The 19,105-nt window shown below is 35.5% G+C and overlaps 1 protein-coding gene across 1 annotated transcript in view; it reads left to right on the top strand.

The window, feature by feature from the left end:
- Positions 1 to 19,105, top strand: part of UTRN (utrophin) — a 526,271-nt gene that overhangs the window by 366,168 nt on the left and 140,998 nt on the right. The window contains 2 exon segments of the mRNA XM_020972489.2: positions 8,114 to 8,243; positions 18,780 to 19,048. Coding sequence (XP_020828148.1) covers positions 8,114 to 8,243; positions 18,780 to 19,048 — 399 coding nt within the window.

Genomic DNA, 19,105 nt, shown 5'->3' with positions numbered 1-19,105 from the left:
CTTCGAATGTTCTGTGTTCTCTCAGCACTTGATAAGCTTACTTCATGTATGCAAAGCACTGTGCCAGCTATGGAAAACACAGATAACACATGAGATATTGTGTTATATAATGTAAGATAATATATAGATAAGGCATAGCGCCTATTTGCATGGAACTTTACAATCTAGGAAAAAGATAAAATACAAACAAAATAGCTGCAATACAAAATATTAAATGCATTAGGGGGTTGTGAAATTAAATTCAACAGATATTTTTAAAGTAACCTGCTATGTTTAAAGATCTCGTGATACAAAGATTTTTAAAAATTGTCGTTTCTGTCTGTCCTTTAGCTTATATCCTACTGAGATGATATGGCATGATACAAGATCTTGGATGGTGGGGGAAAAGGATTGATTCTTTGTAAAAATGTGAATAAATAGAGAACATTTTCAGCTTGGAGATAAAATAATAAATAAACATCCTGGCATGGTTTTTGTTCCCCACTGGCCATTTTTTACTCCTAAAATAGCTTGAGTTGGAGAGTGGTTATTCTCATTCCTTTGATTTCTTCTGTAGATAACTGATATAATTGATTCACAGACTCCTTCAACCAGTACATATTGCAGCATAGATAGATAGATAGATAGATAGATAGATAGATAGATAGATAGATAGATAGATAGATATCATTATAATGGTCTTTCTGTGATCTTATTACTGTGTTTTAGGAACCAGTACAAAACTAGGTGTCCATCTTTTTAATCCCTTATTTTCTACATGACCTACACACACCATTTTCCTATCCTATATGAACTCAAGGGTATGTTTTTCATACACAAGGTATCATTGGTAAGATGTGACAGCCTATTCTCTTGTTGCTCTCTGATTCTTCATGGTTATGGTGTTCTATGAATCTCAGCAATATGGCATCATCAGAATTATACTGGTGTTGAAAAGATGAGTTATTTTGTATATACCATTTGATCCAGCAATATACCACTACTAGGTCTATATCCCAAAGAAATTTTTTTAAAAAAGGGAAAACCTATTTGAACAAAAATAATTTTAGCAGCTCTTTTTGTGGTGGCTAAAAATTGGAAATTGAAGGGATGTCCATTAATCAGGGAATGGCTAAACAAGTTGTGGTATATAATTGTAATGAAATACTGTTGTGTTACAAGAAATGAGGAGGAGGATTTCAGAAAAACCTGAAAGGAGTTACATGAACTAATACAGATTGAAGTGAGCATAACCAGGAGAACATTATCTACAATAATAGCAATATTGTATGTTGAACAATTCTGAATGATAACTTAGCTGTTCTAAGTAGATCCAAGACAATCCCAAAAGACTTATGATGAAAAATGCTATCTACCTCCAGAGAAAGAACTGATGGTATCTGAATGCAGACTGAAGCATACTATTTCTTCCTTTTTAAATTTTTTCCTTCCTTCCTTCCTTTGTTTCTCTCTCTTTTTCTTTCTTTCTTTCTTCTTTCCTTTCTCTCTCTCTTTTCTTTCTTCTTCCTTTCTTCTTTTCCTTCTTTCTTTCTTCTTCTCTTTCTTTCTTTCTTCTCTTTCTTTCTTTCTTTTCTTTCTTTCTTTCTTTCTCTTCTTTCTTTCTTTCTTTCTTTCTTTCTTCTTTTCTTTCTTTCTTTCTTTCTTTCTTTCTTTCTTTCTTTCTTTCTTTCTTTCTTTCTTTCTTTCTTTCTTTCTTTCTTTCTTTCTTTCTTTCCCACGAAAATGACTAATATGGAAATGTTTTACAAGATTATACATGTATAACCTATATCAGATTGCATAGAATTTGGAACTCAAAGCTTATAATGAATGTTAAAATTAGTTTTTGCATATAATTGGAGGAAAATAAAATATTTAAATATATACATACAAAAACTTAAAAAAAAGATTACACAGCTAATACATTTCTGAGGCCTAAGTGTAATTTTGGTTTCTCTGAAAAGAAGAAAGAAAGAAAAGAAAAGATGGGTTTTTGCATCCACAAGCAGTTTGGCATCATTGAAATCACTGAGGCTTCCACATGCTGTCTAGCCTCATTTCTTCCTATTCAGTTTTGTGACCATCTCTGGTCCATCTGCAGTGCCCACTTAAGATTGATATGCTTACTCCTGGGCTAATTCAGCCAGCTATCCAACCAACTGTATATCATAATCTGGGCAATGCATTTTCTTGTACACTTCTTTCTTGTGTCAGTTTCTTGGCTCATTTCTTCTGAGTGATTGTAGATATCACTGAGAAGGCCATACCAGAAGTGTTGCAGGGTCTGATGCAGTAATGATAGTATTTGCTCACATTCTAATGAAAAGAGTCAAGAATGTGGAAGCTATCTTTCCTCAGATCAACACCAGTATTTCATGAGACCGTCAGCTTCATGAGGCCATTTGAACTTTATTTCTCTCCCAGTTTTTAACATAGTGCGCCTCACAGAGAAAAACTTAAATGTTTGTTGTTGTGAAGTTAGCACTTTTGATGGGGAGAAGTAGCATTTGGTTGGTACCTTGTATTTCACCATTATAGAGGAATGTACCAGAGTCAAAAGTTAGGATTAAGTGGTAACTCGTCAATTGCAGGAGAAGCTGTAGTTTTCTCCTTGTTCACAGTGGTCTGGCCTAAGCAGTCATCTTTTCTGGAGACATAGCTTAGAGCCCTTGAATTACATTTAGTAACAGATGTGTCTGTCATAAGAAGAAAGCCCACCCTTTTTACATTTCACTCACTTCTGAATTGAAGGCCAAGGAGACACATCTAATCCTAAATATTTCCAAAATGATGCTTTATATGATTTACCATTTTTATCTTCCTTATGCCTTCCTAAGGTAGGCACTTATTGAATAGACTCTCACAACAAATATCAGTGCAGCAATAATAGCTTTCATATAGCTGTTAGAATGAGAAAAAGTCTGTATTGACTTCATAAAATCATTGAATTTTAGATTTGGAAAAAACCCTAAAGACAATATAGGTCAAAAACTTCCTTTTTTTAAATTAATTTTTAAAAGTTTATCTCATTTTTATTGATGCCCTTTGTTTTTTAGAACATGTTGATTTCTGAATATATATACCTTCCTCTCTTGCCCAGTGAGCCTTCCTCTAACAAATATAAAAATAACGTTCAATGGGAACCCAAATATGTTTTCAGTTATTTGATTCCCTAGAACTGCCCAGCCTAATTTTATTTTATTTTTATTTTGTTTCATATTCAATTTTATTTTTATTTTTAGTTCCAAATTCTCTTTCTCCTTCTACCCCTCTACCATCCATTGAGAAGGCAAGAAATACAATACTCATTATAAATATGACATCATGCAAAACATATTACTGCATTAGCCATGTTTGGAATTGGGGAGGTGGCAAAGAAAGTGGAAAAAAATATACTTCGTTCTTCACTCTCAAGTCTATCATTTCTCTATCTGGAGATAGATAACATTTTTCATCATTAGTTCTTTGAAATTGTGATGAATCATTGTTATTAACTTATTAAGTCTTTCATAGTTGATTATTATTACAATTTTACTGCTACTGTGTAAAGTATTCTTCTGGTTCTGCTCATTTCATTTTGTATTAGTTCACCTAAGTCTTCCCAGATTTTTATGAAACCCTAGCCACCCTCACTTTTTTTTTTCAGCCAAAGACAAAGTTTATTAGAACATCCGTCATATTGGCCAAACTCTTAAGGAGTCTGAACATTAGTGAGCTGTTGGCTAGTTTTAAAAATCTGAGCACCTTAATGGACTCAAGATGGACCTTATTTTCAGAAAGCAATGGAGGAATCTAGGAGTAGCCAAGCAGTCTGAGGGAACTGTGAGGTAGTAGAACACCAGTTACCTAGACCAGTGGCCAAGGGAGAATGGAGCCTAGATAGGATTAAGGGTGGGAGGTGGCCATAGGGAGGTAAGAGAATGGCGGGCTAGGCTAGTTAAGGGTACAGGAGAATTGGGAGATTGGGTGTAGCCACAATGAAAGGCCAGTTGATGGGATTATAGCCTCAGGGTAATGCCAAGGATTTGGCCATGTGGGAAATTCCAGAGTTTTTCCTTTTTGGGGTCTAGATCCCATCCTTGTCATTCTCCCCTGAAACAAACGAGACCCAAATTCTTTTGGGATAAGGGGCTAAGGTCTTAGCTTCTGAAACTACTTCCTTCTGGCAAGGGGTGTACAGCTCTCTCTGCCTCAGAGGAGTCTCAGAGAGGAGGTTGATTGGAACCGAGCACAGGCTGCATCCAGGGGACTGATGGGGGGACATTGACTAGTACCGTCTGTTTGCTACCAACTGTAGGTGAATGGCCTGTAGTCTGGAAGACACACATCTACAGAAAAGACTACAAGATCCAGATATAACAGGATAAAACATCCTTACCTCTGTTTGGATTCAGATAACTCAGTTTTCCAACCATGCAGTATCAAATCTACCTCATAGCCAGTCTCCGGAATAGCCGGGTGGGCAACATTCCTTTTGCCACTCTCATTTTTAAAAGGAAAGAGCAGAAAAGCCCAGGGAGGTTCAAAGATTCTCCATTAACAAGTACAACCAACTAAGAGTATAATAAAAGATTACCAAAATGATACTAGATATTATGTAATCTTTGTGTCAGAGGTGCCCTTCAAGTGTGGAAGGCCCACGGACCCTTTGAGAACATCTCAGTACTGTGGCTCACTGACCTCACCCAAGGAGAACCTGGAAAAATTGGAGCATATTCAGTAGTCACTCAAGGGTAGCTATTAGATTATTTTAAAGATAGATAGTCTTCACAAGGCTTCAAAACATAGAACATATTTATTTGCACTTGAACCCATGATTCTACTGCCTGATTTATCTCCTCAGGCTCCCATCATATGGGCCGTATGTCTTCAATTTGAAGGAATAAATAAGTGAATGAAAAAGAATTTCTTATGCTTTATTGTGCTTACTATGTACCAGGTACTCTGCTAGATGCTATGCAGACATATATAAGTAAGCAATATAATCCCTGCTCTCAAGGAGCTTACAGTCTAAATTGGTTTGGAAATGTGTTCTCTCAGAGAACACGGACTGTTTTTTGGCCATTCTTTGTCAGTGCTTCTCACAGTGCTTGAAACATAGTAAGCACTTCATAGAGGTCAGCTGCCTGACAAGCGCTTCGTTGGCCTATTTCTGGGCACGATGAGGTGCGATCTCACTTATCAGAGCCCTGCTTCCCTGGCTCAGAGTCAGAGTCCTGGTGGGAGAAGGAGGAGAATGAGAACATGTAGGTGGTTGGTTGCATTTTGGAAATGGTGAGGACAGCTTGGTCTCTAATTTGTGCCAGCTTCTTTCATTCAGTCTTTTTAGGTTGCAGAGTCACCTCCATGCTTCTTCCATTTATTTTTCCATCTCATGTCTACTTAGTCCTTGGATAGGTGATCAGTATGGTTGCTGAATTGACATAAAAGGTTCCACCTCTTTTCACTTCCCTGGAACTATTTGACTTTACTTAGCTCCAATAATATTAAGCTACATAAAAGTTTAGTCCATGTTCTTTAAACTCCTATATTTTACTTATTCAGGAAGATGTAGGTAGTTACATATCTACATGAACTATCTGAGTTTTGAAATGTAGAAAATAAAATTTTTCCTGTACTTAAGCCTGTGGAATTTAAGCTACGTTTCTTAGGCAAATAGTAATGTTTCTTTTCTTCATCATGATTGAACAGTCAACCCTTTTTTTTTAAACTGCTATACTTGGTGTTAGGAGTTTTGCCATTTGTTTTTGTTGCACAAAATATTAAAGTGTGATCACCTTCAATCAGTAAACATTTATTAAGCACCTACTGTATGCTAGGCTGTGTGCCAGGCTCCTTGAGGTCAGGGACTGTCTTTTGTCCTTCTTTCATCCCTAGCGCTTAGTAAGTACTCATTTGTTTATTGACTGACAATCAGATCTTTACTTGTTTTGGTGATGTCATATCACCACAATCACAAAAGATTCATTAATTCTACTTCACACGTGTAATCAATATCATATTTCTTCTCAAGGGATGTGGGAGGAGTGAGAGTGAGAGAGAATTTGGAACTCAGAATTTTAAAGAAGAAATATTAAGAAAATTTTACATGTAATTGGGGAACTAGTTAATGAAATAAATAAAAATATTTTTAAAAGTTCCATTAATTTAGACAATAATTTTTTCCCAATTAAATTTTTTTAAATCAATGAAAATTTGTCTTCTCTGCATCCCACCATCACTCCCTGCTACTGCATATCCCACCCCCAATTTTAAAAGAAAGACCAACAAAACTTCTATTATAAGCATGTATGTTCAAACAAAACAAATTCTTCCATAGGCCATATTCCCCCCCCACACACACACACACACACACACACACACACACACACACACAGAGCCCCAGTTTGTACTTTGAGTGCATCACATTTCTATACAGAGGTAGGTAGCATGTTCCATTTTAGTCCTCTAGAATCATGGTGGTGGTTGTTCATTGTGTTGATCAGAATTTCGAAGTTTTTCTAAGCTGTCAAACCTAATTTTTTAACCCTCACCTCTCACTAAAATTCTTTCCAGAGATAACAAAATATACCAGTAAAATGGAATTCTTAACATTTTACGGATTGGTGGTTTTGTTGTTGTTGTTTTGTTTTTTTAGGAGCCCACAAGGCAAACAGTCAAATGACCAAAAAGCTAAGAGAAGAATAAGGGACTTAGGGAATCTGCTTTGTGGCAATTGTCTCAAAGTGATCAAGAGTAAGACATATAGACAATGAGTGTTATTGTCTAAAACAGTTAAAATTTCAGAAGGAATCCTATAGACTAGGTGGTGCAGTGGATGGAACGCTGGCCCTGGAGTCAGGAGGACATGAGTTCAAATGCGGCCTCGGACCAGACACTTGACACTTACAAGCTGTGTGACCCTGGGCAAGTCACTTAACCCCAACTGCCTAAAAATTAAAAAAAAAATTTTAATAATAAAATTAATAAAATTTTAAAAAGAATCTTATATATTCTCAACTGCTATGTAAAGTATCTAAAAGGTCTCTCTGAACCCTCCCCCCCAATTTTTCAAAAAATACATTCCATAATATTATTATAAGGAAAGCATTATAACAAAGTATTTCAACTCAACTTTAAAAGGAATGTGGTAAAAAACTTTAAGTGATTCTTTTTTAAAGGTCTTTTTCAATCTTTTTATTCCACAGAGAACTGTTTTCTGCATTACAAGAGTGCATGAAAAATTTTAAGAGGGCGTCAGAGCCTCAAAAACCATTTCCAGTTAGTTGATGAAAACATTCTTATTTAGATCTTTTGCTATGGTCATTAGATAGAGCTTTTAAAATTACTTACAGATAACTGTGTGAGCTCAGTAAAGTAGCCAGCTTGATTTGCGGTAGTTTAGTATCTTAATCACCAACCATTTTTATAGGTGTAGGGGTTAAAGTTTAACCCTACTTTAAAGAACAAATGTGTTAAAGACTAATGGTGCTGAGAATCATAAATTTGCATTGAAAAAGTTTGGCTGGAAAAATTGCATTTGTCTCAGTGTGAGATGAGACATATTTTAAAATAATTGGAGGCCGTGTTTTTTATGTATTCTCTTTAGTTTAGATTTTGTGTAGTTTAATTTGTTTCTACCTCTTAATTTCTTTCTTTTTTACTTAATATATTCTAAAGAATGTAAAATACTTCTGGAGATGTCATTACCATTTGTGAAATTGCCTTCTTCTGTTCCATTGGATGTAATTTTTTTTGTCACTTTGTATGACCAAAAAAAAAGTATGTTAAAATATGCTATTATATTTTTTTTGCAGTCTCACAGTTAGAAATGAAGACTCTAAAAGTACATTTTATGTAAGTTCACTTACAGTATAGTAATTCCTGTTAGGTGAATATTTTAAACACGTCATCATTTTTTTTATGTTTGCACATTTACATCCTGTAGGAATCATCTTTGTAACCCAAGTTCATTTTTTTTTCATTTCTCTGATTTGTAAAATTTACATTTTTCACTTATAAACTGGATTAAAGTCTAGCTGTTAGTCACTCTGCCGGCAGGTATGGGTAGAGGTGGTAAAAATGAAGAGGATGCTCCATTTTCTTCTGTACGCAACATTAAGTTCTAACAAGATTGTTGTTTTACTTTGTAAAGGCATTGAGACGTGAATTGAAAGAGAAAGAAGACTCTATATTGAATGCTGTAGACCAAGCTCGAGTCTTCCTTGCTGACCTGCCAATTGAGGCCCCTGAAGAACCAAAACATGACCTGCAGTCTAAAATAGGTGAGTTGGGATTTTTTTTTTTAGTGCTTTCTACCAAAGAGATGTTGGAAATGACTAAAATTAGTGGAATAAACTAAAGGGATAAAATCTAGTAACTGAGTTCCTAAAACATTTCCTTTTCTATTTTTTTTGAAATTAGTTTTTAATCAGATATTAATCATTCTTAAACATCTAAATTTTAAATGAATGAATGAATAAATAAATAAATAAATACATTAACATACAAATGGCTGAATAAATAAATAAATAAAGCGAGGCAATGAAATCTGAATTGAGCCTTCAGGGAGGGACAAGATATTTCTATAGACAGAGGAGAAGGAAGGTAGAACATTAGGTGCGGTGCAAATAGATAGAATGCTGGACTTGGAATCAGGAAGACCTGAGTTCATGGTCTCCTTCAGATACTCATGTTGTGGCCCTTTTGTTGCTTTTCCTCTGTCTGCCTCAGTTTCTTCATCTTTAAAATAGGGATAATAATGGTACCTACCTTACAGAGTAGTTTTGAGGATCAAGTGAGATAATACACATTAAGTGCTTTGCTGTTCTTAAAGTGGTATATAAATGGGATGATGATGATGATGATGATGACATTTCTCAAACAATAAGAAGATTGATCTGACTAGGTGAGAGAAGTGATGGGGTGTAGTGACAAAGAAGATTGGACAGACAGAATGGGGCCAGAAATATGTAGAGACTTGAAAAATAAGTAGAGGAGTCAGTCTTTGTTATTTATATTATTATCTTGTGTCATGAAATTTAATGCCTACTTCAGGTTTACCTCTATCATCATCATACCACCCTATCGAGAAATATGACCATCATTTTTTATAGTCGCTGTGTATGTAAAACTTGATGTTTTCATGGAGCTTAATAATATTTGCCACTGCTGACAATAATTACAGTTTCCAAAATAATTATTAGAATACATATACATATATATGCGTTTTACTAGGCTGTGTTTATGACATTTCTAGGTTCTGTGTTTACATTGCTTGATAAACTAGTCATATTAATTTAGCATTCTGAAGTTGTGAATTTTCTTTAGCTTTATTTTCCTACTTTTTCTTCCCCAATATAATTTTCTGTCATTCTGCTTATTTGCTGTTTAAAAGGAAAATTATAACCCTCTTTTTTAATATGTTGATTACTTATTTTCCATTTGTTTTTATAAGTAAAGAATGTTATACTTTCATTACATTGTGTGATGCTGTATAGGAATCTTGAGGGTTTAAAAAGAGGAAAGCACTAGGAGAAATAGCGTTTTAGTTCCTTGTCTCTGACTAATTCCCTTTCTCTACTCCTCAGTGGGTATGAATCACTCAGGATGTGTATGTGTGCTGCTAAGGAGTTTGGGCAAAGTCTCTATTGCTGATGATTCACAACTAGTCATCTGGGAATGGGAAGCCATTGGAGTTGGTTGTGTAATGGAGTCAAATGATCTGATTTGAAACTAAGGAGAATGACTTCGGCAGCCATATATAGATAGAGTGGACTGGACTGGTGACAAACTTGAGGCAGGCAAACCAGTTAGGTGGTTGTTGCAATAATTTAGGCTAGAGGTAATTCAGGCTTACAGTAAAGCATTAAGTGTGTGAATGAAGAGAGGGAGGGGGTTGGAGGAGAGAAATGTGAAAATAAAAATGTTAAGATTTGACAATTGATTGCATGTGTGGAGAAAGGGAGAACGAGGAGTCAGGAATAATGCTGAGATTACAAATTTGACAGACCAGAAGGCTGTCAGTACTTTTGACAGAAATAAAGAAGTTTGGATGAGGAGAGGGCTTTAAAAAGATAAGCTGTTCAATTTTAGGTATGTTGAGTTTAAGATAACTATAGGACATTGGACTAGATTTGTAGATTTAAGAGTTAGTTGCATAAAGGTGGTAGTTAAATCTTTGACAGATTATGAGGTGACCAAGAAAGTAGGTAGAGGAAAAAGAAGGCCCATGAGGGAACACCCATATGTAGAGGGGGTTAGGTGCATGCTGAGCATAGGGCATTTCCACTTCGATGTCCTGTTATAGCCATAAGCTCATTATACCCAAAATTGAACTATTGAATTTCCTTTCCTAGACCTTTCTTCCTTTAAAGCTTCCTAAAATGTGACAACACCATTATCCAAGTCACTCACTGGCATCACCAACTTGCTCTAATTATGTGTCGTGTTTCCTTATCACTGTAATTTTGTTCATAATACTTCTATCACCTGAATTGCCTCATCAGTTTCCTTGCCCCATTTCTGCCTACTGAAACCCTTACCCAACCCCAGAGACCAGATGAAATTCTGGCTTCTCCATGAAGTCTTACCTACTCCCTCTAGGTGGAAAATATGTACATACGCCACGTTCTATTCTATATTTGTGTGGCTTTCTTATATTCATCATTAGAGCATAAACTCCTTGCAGACATAGCCCCTATTTTATTCATCCTTTCATCACACCCAACCCTAGGCACTCAGTCTAGTACATGATTATACACTTGTCTAGTACATGAACAGTTGAATTAAAATGTGAAATTATTATATGGTTCAATAGATGTAATCATTATGATGATGTCTTAGATAATTCAGTATTGGGACATATATCTCGGTATCAAATAACATAACACAATATGTCAAGTATTTTTCATAGACGTGGTTCTCTTTTTCAGTGCTTTTGCTAATTGCTCTCATAAATATTCCTTGTTGCAGAGTACAGGTGGACCTTTTTTCATTTGCCCTACTGTTTATTGTCTTCATTTCTTTGAAAGATGAGGAGTAGCTACAAAGTAGATGCCTTGCTTTCTTGGCTATCTTCTCCCTACTGAAAGTACAAATTTCAGTGTATAATAAGTTTGTACTCCAGCATGACAATTGATGACCTGTTTTAGTTGCACTCTGGATGAAGGCTTTTTGGCTGTGATATTATTTGAGGTTTTAGTATATATGGAACTTAGAAACTAATTATCTCCCTTCAAACCCATAAGGTATAAGTACAGTGAATTGCTCTTGTGAGAGGAAAATTACAGTGCATGAAAAGCACAGTAAAGTAAAAAGCTATTTTCTTTCCCATGAGTTCTACCTACAGACCAATAGTATGTCCTTCCTGAAATAAAGAAGCCTCTTGTTGACATAATGTAATTATCTTGTCTACAGCTCTCATGAAATCTAAAATAAGTCTTCTTAGAAAGCCGTTTGATTGAGTGAAACTTTCTAGAACATTTTTTGGTCATTTTATGAATCATGTAGTATAGGTCTGTTTAAATAAGTAGATCAGCTGCCTTGATGAGCAATTATGTGTTAGCAAAGGTTAGTTTAATGGACACATCACTTTAAATTAATTGTTCACCATCTGTTGTGTCTTCTAATTACTATAACAACTCCAGCCCCATAAATCACATTTGTCTCATAAAAAAGATGGCAGTAATTTACATGTATGTTTCTTATTGTAGTCAACATCTGGTATGTTAACTTTCTGATTCAGGCATAACAAATAAAAGGATAATGTGCTCTCTTAATGGGATGGCATGAACTTCTGAGTAATTGTATTTTTCTTCTGCACAAAGCCTGAATTTATAATAGTAAACTCTGAGGGTTTTGCCATTATTTTTAAATGCTCTTTTAGAATTCTAAATTCTTCTTTTCACTTAGAGTCTTCTTTTAGCTACCTCACACAGCATAAATCCTAAAACTGACCAAAGTCTAAGAATAGCTTAGTTTGTGTAGAGGTCAAATGAATGTTGCTATTTGAGCAACCACTTTCCCTGTTAAGGCAGGGATGGGGAACTTAACTCAGTCTGTCAAAGGGCTGTACTTGAGGACCTAAAGGGCCCAGGGTTACCTAGAGGCAGAAGGTTTCCCACCCCCTGCCCTAAGGCTTAGTGGAATTAAATTTGAGGATCTGATGATCAAAACAGAGTAGAAAAGTTCCCCAAACATTCCAATGGGTAGATTTCTCTTTGTTTTCATAGACTCTGGGTGTACCTCTTGAATCTACTAGCACACTGTTAAAATGGTGATGGTTTCCCTGAGTCACAACCATTCCCAGATTTGGAATGAAAAAATCCTCCCTCAAAGCTGTACTCCAATGCCTTATCATAGTGTTAGGGTAACATGGGTTTTTAAAGGCAATGCCAGCATTGCACAAGCGTTTTTCCAGTTCTAGTAAGCTAGGAGCACTTTGAATATGGTTCTCAAAAACAAACTTGTCTGTTTTCTCTAAGCATTGTGAGCTGTATCTCTGAATGTGTCACTGGTGATGAATCTTTTTGATATGATAACTCATGGAAAAAAGAATATAAAGTGACTCTCAGCCTTCTATTCTCTCTTTTGCTTATAATAGGCAGTGTATATATAGCCCATAGATAGCCCAGAATTGAAAAGGAAATAAGAGAAGTCTAGATTGTCTTTGGGAAATTGCAGAGTGCTTTTAATGACTAAAATCTTCTCCCTAAAGCAAAAGTCCATCTGTGCTTATGCCCAAGAGTCATGGAACACTATTTTCTCAGCACAGATAAAGTTGGGGGTCATCCAAAGGTCAGTGAAAAAGTGCTATATTTTATCAACCAGAAATTATATAGGAGAAGCTATGTAGAGGATGTAACCAGAGAAATATATGACCAGAAAAAAAAAAGTCACATGGGTAGTGCAAAGAACCATTAAATGACCTTCACACTCCTTGTGTCTCCAAGCAACATCCAAAGAACTAGAGTAGAGTAAAAGAAAGGCAGTAATGGGAAGGAGGTCTGGAAATCTAGGTTGGTGCTGGGTTGTTGAAGGGCTCAGTGCAAAGTGGAAGAGCTTATACTGTGTATTTAATCCTAGAGACAGTAAGAAGCCACTAGAATTTATTGACCAGAGGAGTGACATCATTAGACACATATAGTTCTCACTAATCTTGACAGAGTGTTAAAAGTTTTAAGTAGTTCCAGGTGCTCCTTCTTGTCATTTTCTTTTTTAATCCCCAAGTCCTTGTCTTTGATCTTGACCTTAAAGGTTAAAATTTATAAATATCTAGCTTACTTCCACTCTCCAGGCCAAATAAAGAGTGGTTCCTCTTTAACTCCCTTTTGGTCTCTGGAGCAGCAAGATTTGTGATCTGTCTAGGGCTTTGGTCTATTTTTGTTGACCTTTGGTAAAACAAAACAAAACAAAACTTTTCTGAGGAACAGATCTTCCTCACCATCTTCTCATATATTGGGTTTTTCTATCTCTTTTCTCTTATATTTAGTGTCAGCATTTGGCTCTTCCTGTAGCCTCTCAATTTCCCTGTTCTGTATTTTCTTTGTCACAGTGTCTCCCCCTCAAAAATTTTTTATAACAGTTCCTTTACTCTCTCCCCTCCTTCACATTGTCCCTGAGGTCCCCTTCTGCCCATAAGTCATGAATTATTATATCCCTGACCATATTTATGAATTCTCAGCACTTTTGAGTACTATGCCCTGTGTAATCCTATTATCTTCCTTACATACACATTTTAAAAGACTTCAAGATTACATTTTAAAATGTCAAACTGTAGTCACTCATTTGAGGAAACTTATCTCAGTCAACAATTTTTTTTAGGGGGAAGAGGTTTTTTTGTTTGTTTTTTGTTTGTGGGGTTTTTGTTTATTTTGTTTGTTTTTTGTTTTGCACAATCACTGAGGCAGCAGGGATTACATAGGGCAGATAGCTTTTTTCCTGAGTCTTTTTCAGCCTATGTCTGGAAGTCTCATTTCTGAAATGAAAAGTAGCATTTTTGAATTTTAAAAATATATAGATAAGCCAGTTCAGTTGCTCAAAAGGCATTTATTAAGTGTCTGTTCCGTGCCAGGTACCATAATTTGTAACTGGGGATACAAAAAGGAAAAGAAAATGAAACAGTCTCTGTTCTTGCTTGGTTCCTGTGTTCTATGGGGGGTAGGTGGGTGGGACATGAATACCAATAAATACAAGACAACTGCAAAGTAAATTCTAGGTTATTTTGGGTAAGCTGTCCTGATACCTGTTCCCGTCTGAATTCTTATTACTCCTGAGGAACTTGAACCTACTTAAAATTAAATATACAACTTGCAAGATATTAACCTTTAAAGAGAATATACAGATTAACTACACAAGTTGGTTCTTCCTCTTGCTATGAACCATAGGAGAAGAATGTAATATAGAAGAATGCCATATGTTTTCTCAACAATAAATAGATACATAAAAAGTGTCATTTATTTATTTGAATAGCAACTTGACACTGGCTATGGTGTTGGAATAATAGATCTGGATTCATATCCTGTCGTTCCTATAGCAGCTACTACCCTGGGCAAACTACTTAACTTCTTAGAACCCTAATTTGATAATACATATCTCAAGAGTGTTGCTGGACTCATATGTGATAATATATACAAAGCAATTTGCAAGCCTTAGATAGCTACATACATGTTAGTTATTAATACATAAAGATGCATTCACTGTTGGCAGAAAAAAATGGAAATACTGAAGTGACAATTTTATCTTCTGAAAGGAAGTGCAATGGAGCTGAACTGAGAGTCAAGAAAAGTATGTTATGGTCCAAAATCTGTGGCTAACTAGCTCTGTGGTGTTGAGAAATCTGTTTAACCTTCATGAGTTTTAGTTTTCTCAACTATAAAATGAGAGGTTGGACAAAGTAAATTGATTCAACGAGAATTTCTTATGTACTTAATAAATTTAGGTGCTATGCTAAGCACTGGGAATACAGAAACAAAATGAAAAAAAAAAGTAACCATTGTTCTTAAGCAGTTTAGATCCCTCAATTCAGAGGAAACAGCATAAAACATGCAAGATAATTTGAGGAGGGAGAAAACACTAGCAGCTAAAGGGATAAGGAAAAGCTTCTCTGAGGAAATGATACCTAAGTTGAGAAGGCAGACATATTAGAGAATAGCTTTATGGTAATTTTGGAACCCATAGAGTGAGTACATGAGAATAATGTGAAATAAGTCAGAATTAGCTTGAAGAACTTTAAATTCCAAACAGAGGGTTGGGTGGTTTTTTGTTTGTTTGTTTGTTTGTTTTGGTGGTAATCTTCCAGACCATAGAGTGCCACTGAATAATTTTGAGTAGGAAAATGACCTGTTTTAGAAAGGTTATTTTGTCATCTTCTTGGAACTCTTATTAGAGAGGAAAGAAACCAAGAACATGGAGTCCAATTGGGAAGCTCCTGTAATAGTCCAGTTGAAAGGTAATACAAGTCTGAACTTGGGTGGTAATGGAGAGAAGGTAAGGAGTGGGACAATGTTTTTGGAAAAATAATTGACCAGCCAAGTTAGGGAAAGTGTTTTTGATGAACTCTTGCTGCAACTGATTATACATGGGGTGTGGGGGAGGGTTGAAGGAGACCAAAAAGTCAAGAATGACTAAGCTTGATAAATCTGAGTAATTAGAAAGATAGATGGTGATTCCCACAATAGAAACTGGGAAGTTTGGAAGAGGGGTAGGTTAAGGGGGAAGATACCATGTTTCACTGAGGACGTGATTAATACCTGTGAGACCGCCAGTCAGAGATTTGGATCCCCTAAAGCTGGCAGTGATCATAATTTGCTGTTCACCCTAGGCTTCATTGTTATCACCCATGAAATGTCAGTTACTTCTTCAGCTGCTCTTACAGCTCCTTAGACTCAAACCTGGGAAGATTATTATATTCTGAATTAGTTTGCCACAGGATCTCAGTAAAGGGGACCTAATTTGGACTCTGGGTAGGGGCAACTGAAGAGAAATCCAGCCAAGAGTCATGAATTGAAGGATTCTCATCCTTGCTGAAAGGACTTAGAAATAATCTAGGAATATGTTTACAGAAGATTTAGTTTGAGTTGTATCATTTGGAAAGATAATAATTACTTTTCCCTTAAGTTTCAGATATGGAGTTCTTTTATCTTTTACCTTTGTTTCTTTCATAATTTAATTTTTTTTCCATTTGTTTTTATTACCTAACTGTAAAGTGATGGTGTTAGACTATCAGGGGTGGGGAACCTGGGACCTCCAGGCCACATGTTTCCTTGAGGCAGCAGGTTCCCCACCCCTGGTCACTAGTTGATCTTTTAAGGCCTTCCTAGCCCTCAATTTATAATCCTGTTGATCAGTCTTTATAAGTTTATATTTAATGAGTTATTTCTTATTATAAATTTCAAAAAGCATTAAAAAGCATTTTACCTAATTTTTTGTGTTCTTGACCAAAGTTCCTTATCTTGATGAAGCTATAACAGCAATTCTAGTTGCATCTGTCTGTCACTTTCTCTAAATCCATGATTAGTTTTCCTTTTGTGTAAACAGATGGTTTAGTTGAATGTAGGTTCTCTTCCCCCTTTCGAAATAGCTGCTGGAGTGGAGATAATGCAATAAACTGTATAAAAAAGAACCTTTTGAACAACAGCAACAAAAATCATATCAAGCAAAGACAAAAAGAGTAATGGCCAGTGTAGGATGTTTTGTCACATTACAAAGAAGCTATGTGTTTTGATGCCAGATTACTTAATGACCAATTCAGGAAAGGAGTTTTTAATCTGAGAAAGACCATCATAATTAAGCACAGAAGTTTTACATTAGTCAAAAAAAAATTAGTATGTAAAATATCTCTTAAAGAATAAGATGAATTATAAACATATACAAGTGTCAGAAATGTAAAAGTTATCTCCATATCTCAGGGGTCTATTAAAACAGTTTTATAGCTCATCTAAAAGGATTTTCATCTGATAAATATCTTATAAGGAAGATAATAGGGTTTGCATTTTAGCAACATGACTTTTAACCTAAAATTGACTCTCAGAGATTGAGATCTTGAAAGAAATAGATTTTATTTTCTTCAATATACCTGGTTCTCTCTACCTTGACCTTGACTTCTCCCACTGGTCAGAATTTCTCCAGCATATTTATTTTCTTTTTAGTTATATATGTATATTTATATCTCCATCACGGTATTTTTCATTTAATTATTCAGTACCTTTTTAGGGACTATGGTTAAGACTCAGGCCCAGCAGAATAGCATGGTGGGCAACCCTGTTGTATTTAAGGTCAAGAAGCTCTGGATTCAAGACCTGCTTCTGACAACTAATAGTTCTGTGACTATGAGCAAGGTGTTCAAACCCTCTGAGCCTGAGTTCCCTTTTCTCTAAAATAAAAGCAATGATACCTACCTTACTAGATTACTATAAGACTCAAATAAGATGATCTATGTAAAATGCTCTGTGTTATTATCAATTATTATTATTATAGTCACATTGTATATGCCTTGAACAAGAATTAAGTATGGCATAATAGAAAGCTCAGTAACCTTGGAATCACAAGACTTGAGTTAGAGTTCCACTCTACCGTCTACTACTAATTGTGTGACCTAACTCAAGGTACCTAATCTTTCTAAGCCTCATTGTCCTTGCATGTAAAATGGGAACAGTAACATTTGGAGAATCTGTATTTGAAAATTGATGTGATAATAAAATGAAATTGTATATATACAGCCTTTTATAATTATGAAGCACAATATAAATGTAAGCAATTATTATCATTAGTTCTGTTGAAGAGATAGAGACTGCTTTTCAAAACACATGCCCATCAGTTTGTAATTTCTTACTTGGTGCCTAATGTACCACTTTTGCTGCTGGCTGTGCCTTAGGCAAGAAACATGCCTAACATCCATATGTTTATATCTACAATTTTCTGCAGAGTCCAGAATGAAACAAGTTTTGGTTTTCCTCAAAATATTGCAATTGTAGTAAGGATCTGACTTTAGATAGATGCTAAGGGTGTTAAAATGCCTTTAAAGCACTATGAATCCCATTGTGGAAGAGGCTAGGAACTATGTTAAGTAATCATTTAGTACTAGTAATAATAGCAATTATATAATACATTAAAGTTTTCGAAGTGCTTTGCATATGGTATCTCATTTGATTCTCACAGTTTCCCTAGCAGGTAGGTGATATTATCCTTATTTTACAGATTAATAAAAATAACAAATAAAATAACCTGAAATAGGATATTGAATTCATTTTAAGCATCTAAATATTTTTACTCAAATGTATTAAACCTCTGAGGTCATCATAGACCATCCAAACTTAATGAGTTCAGATTAGAAGAAGAAGTATCAAGGAGATTCTTTTTGCTCTTGCCATTTGCTCCTGCCCCTCTAAGAAAGTCATTCTTGGAAGTCATTTCTATTTCAGCAGCTACTTAGAGATCATCTAATCCTCTCCCCTCATGCTCACATGAGAGATCAGACTTGTTCTTGGCCATAAAAAGGCCAGTCGGTACAAGGGGCAGAAAGGTAAATTTCCACTTGATAGAAGGGAAACTTTTGTGAATTGTTAAAGGTGTTCGGAGATGAACTAGAATCCTTCAAGAGGTTGTGAATTCTTTCTCACTTCACGTGAAACAAAAGCTGAATTACGCTTATTGTTCCAGAGGGATTTTGTTTTTTAAGATTCATTTTAAGCTAGATGATTTCTGTTTCTCATTTGAACTCTGAAGTCCTGATTCTCAGACTTAAGGTATTGAAGTAAGTCATTCCAACCATCAGCAATATCTCTCCCAATATAATGCACAACTAATCTTTCTTATTTTAGAATCAACTCCTGAAGAGAAAGCTCAGAAGATTGCTAAAGCCATGCGCAAGCAGTCTTCAGAAGTGAAAGAGAAGTGGGAGAACCTCAATGCAGCCACTAAAGATTGGCAAAAACAAGTTAACAAAGCCCTCGAGAAACTAAGCGATCTGCAAGGAGCCATGGATGACTTAGATGCTGACCTAAAAGAAGCTGAGGGTGTACGGAATCACTGGAAACCTATACGGGAATTACTTATTGACTTTTTGCTGGATGACATAGAAAACGTCACAGTAAGTGCCTTAGTTGTACCATAGTAATCTAGATGTTATTGTCTTTTCTCATTTTTA

Source organism: Phascolarctos cinereus, unplaced genomic scaffold (assembly GCF_003287225.1).
Source record: "Phascolarctos cinereus isolate Bilbo 61053 unplaced genomic scaffold, phaCin_HiC Scaffold_5;HRSCAF=322, whole genome shotgun sequence".
Taxonomy (NCBI): domain Eukaryota; kingdom Metazoa; phylum Chordata; class Mammalia; order Diprotodontia; family Phascolarctidae; genus Phascolarctos; species Phascolarctos cinereus.
This window is presented reverse-complemented; position numbering and strand designations above follow the sequence as displayed.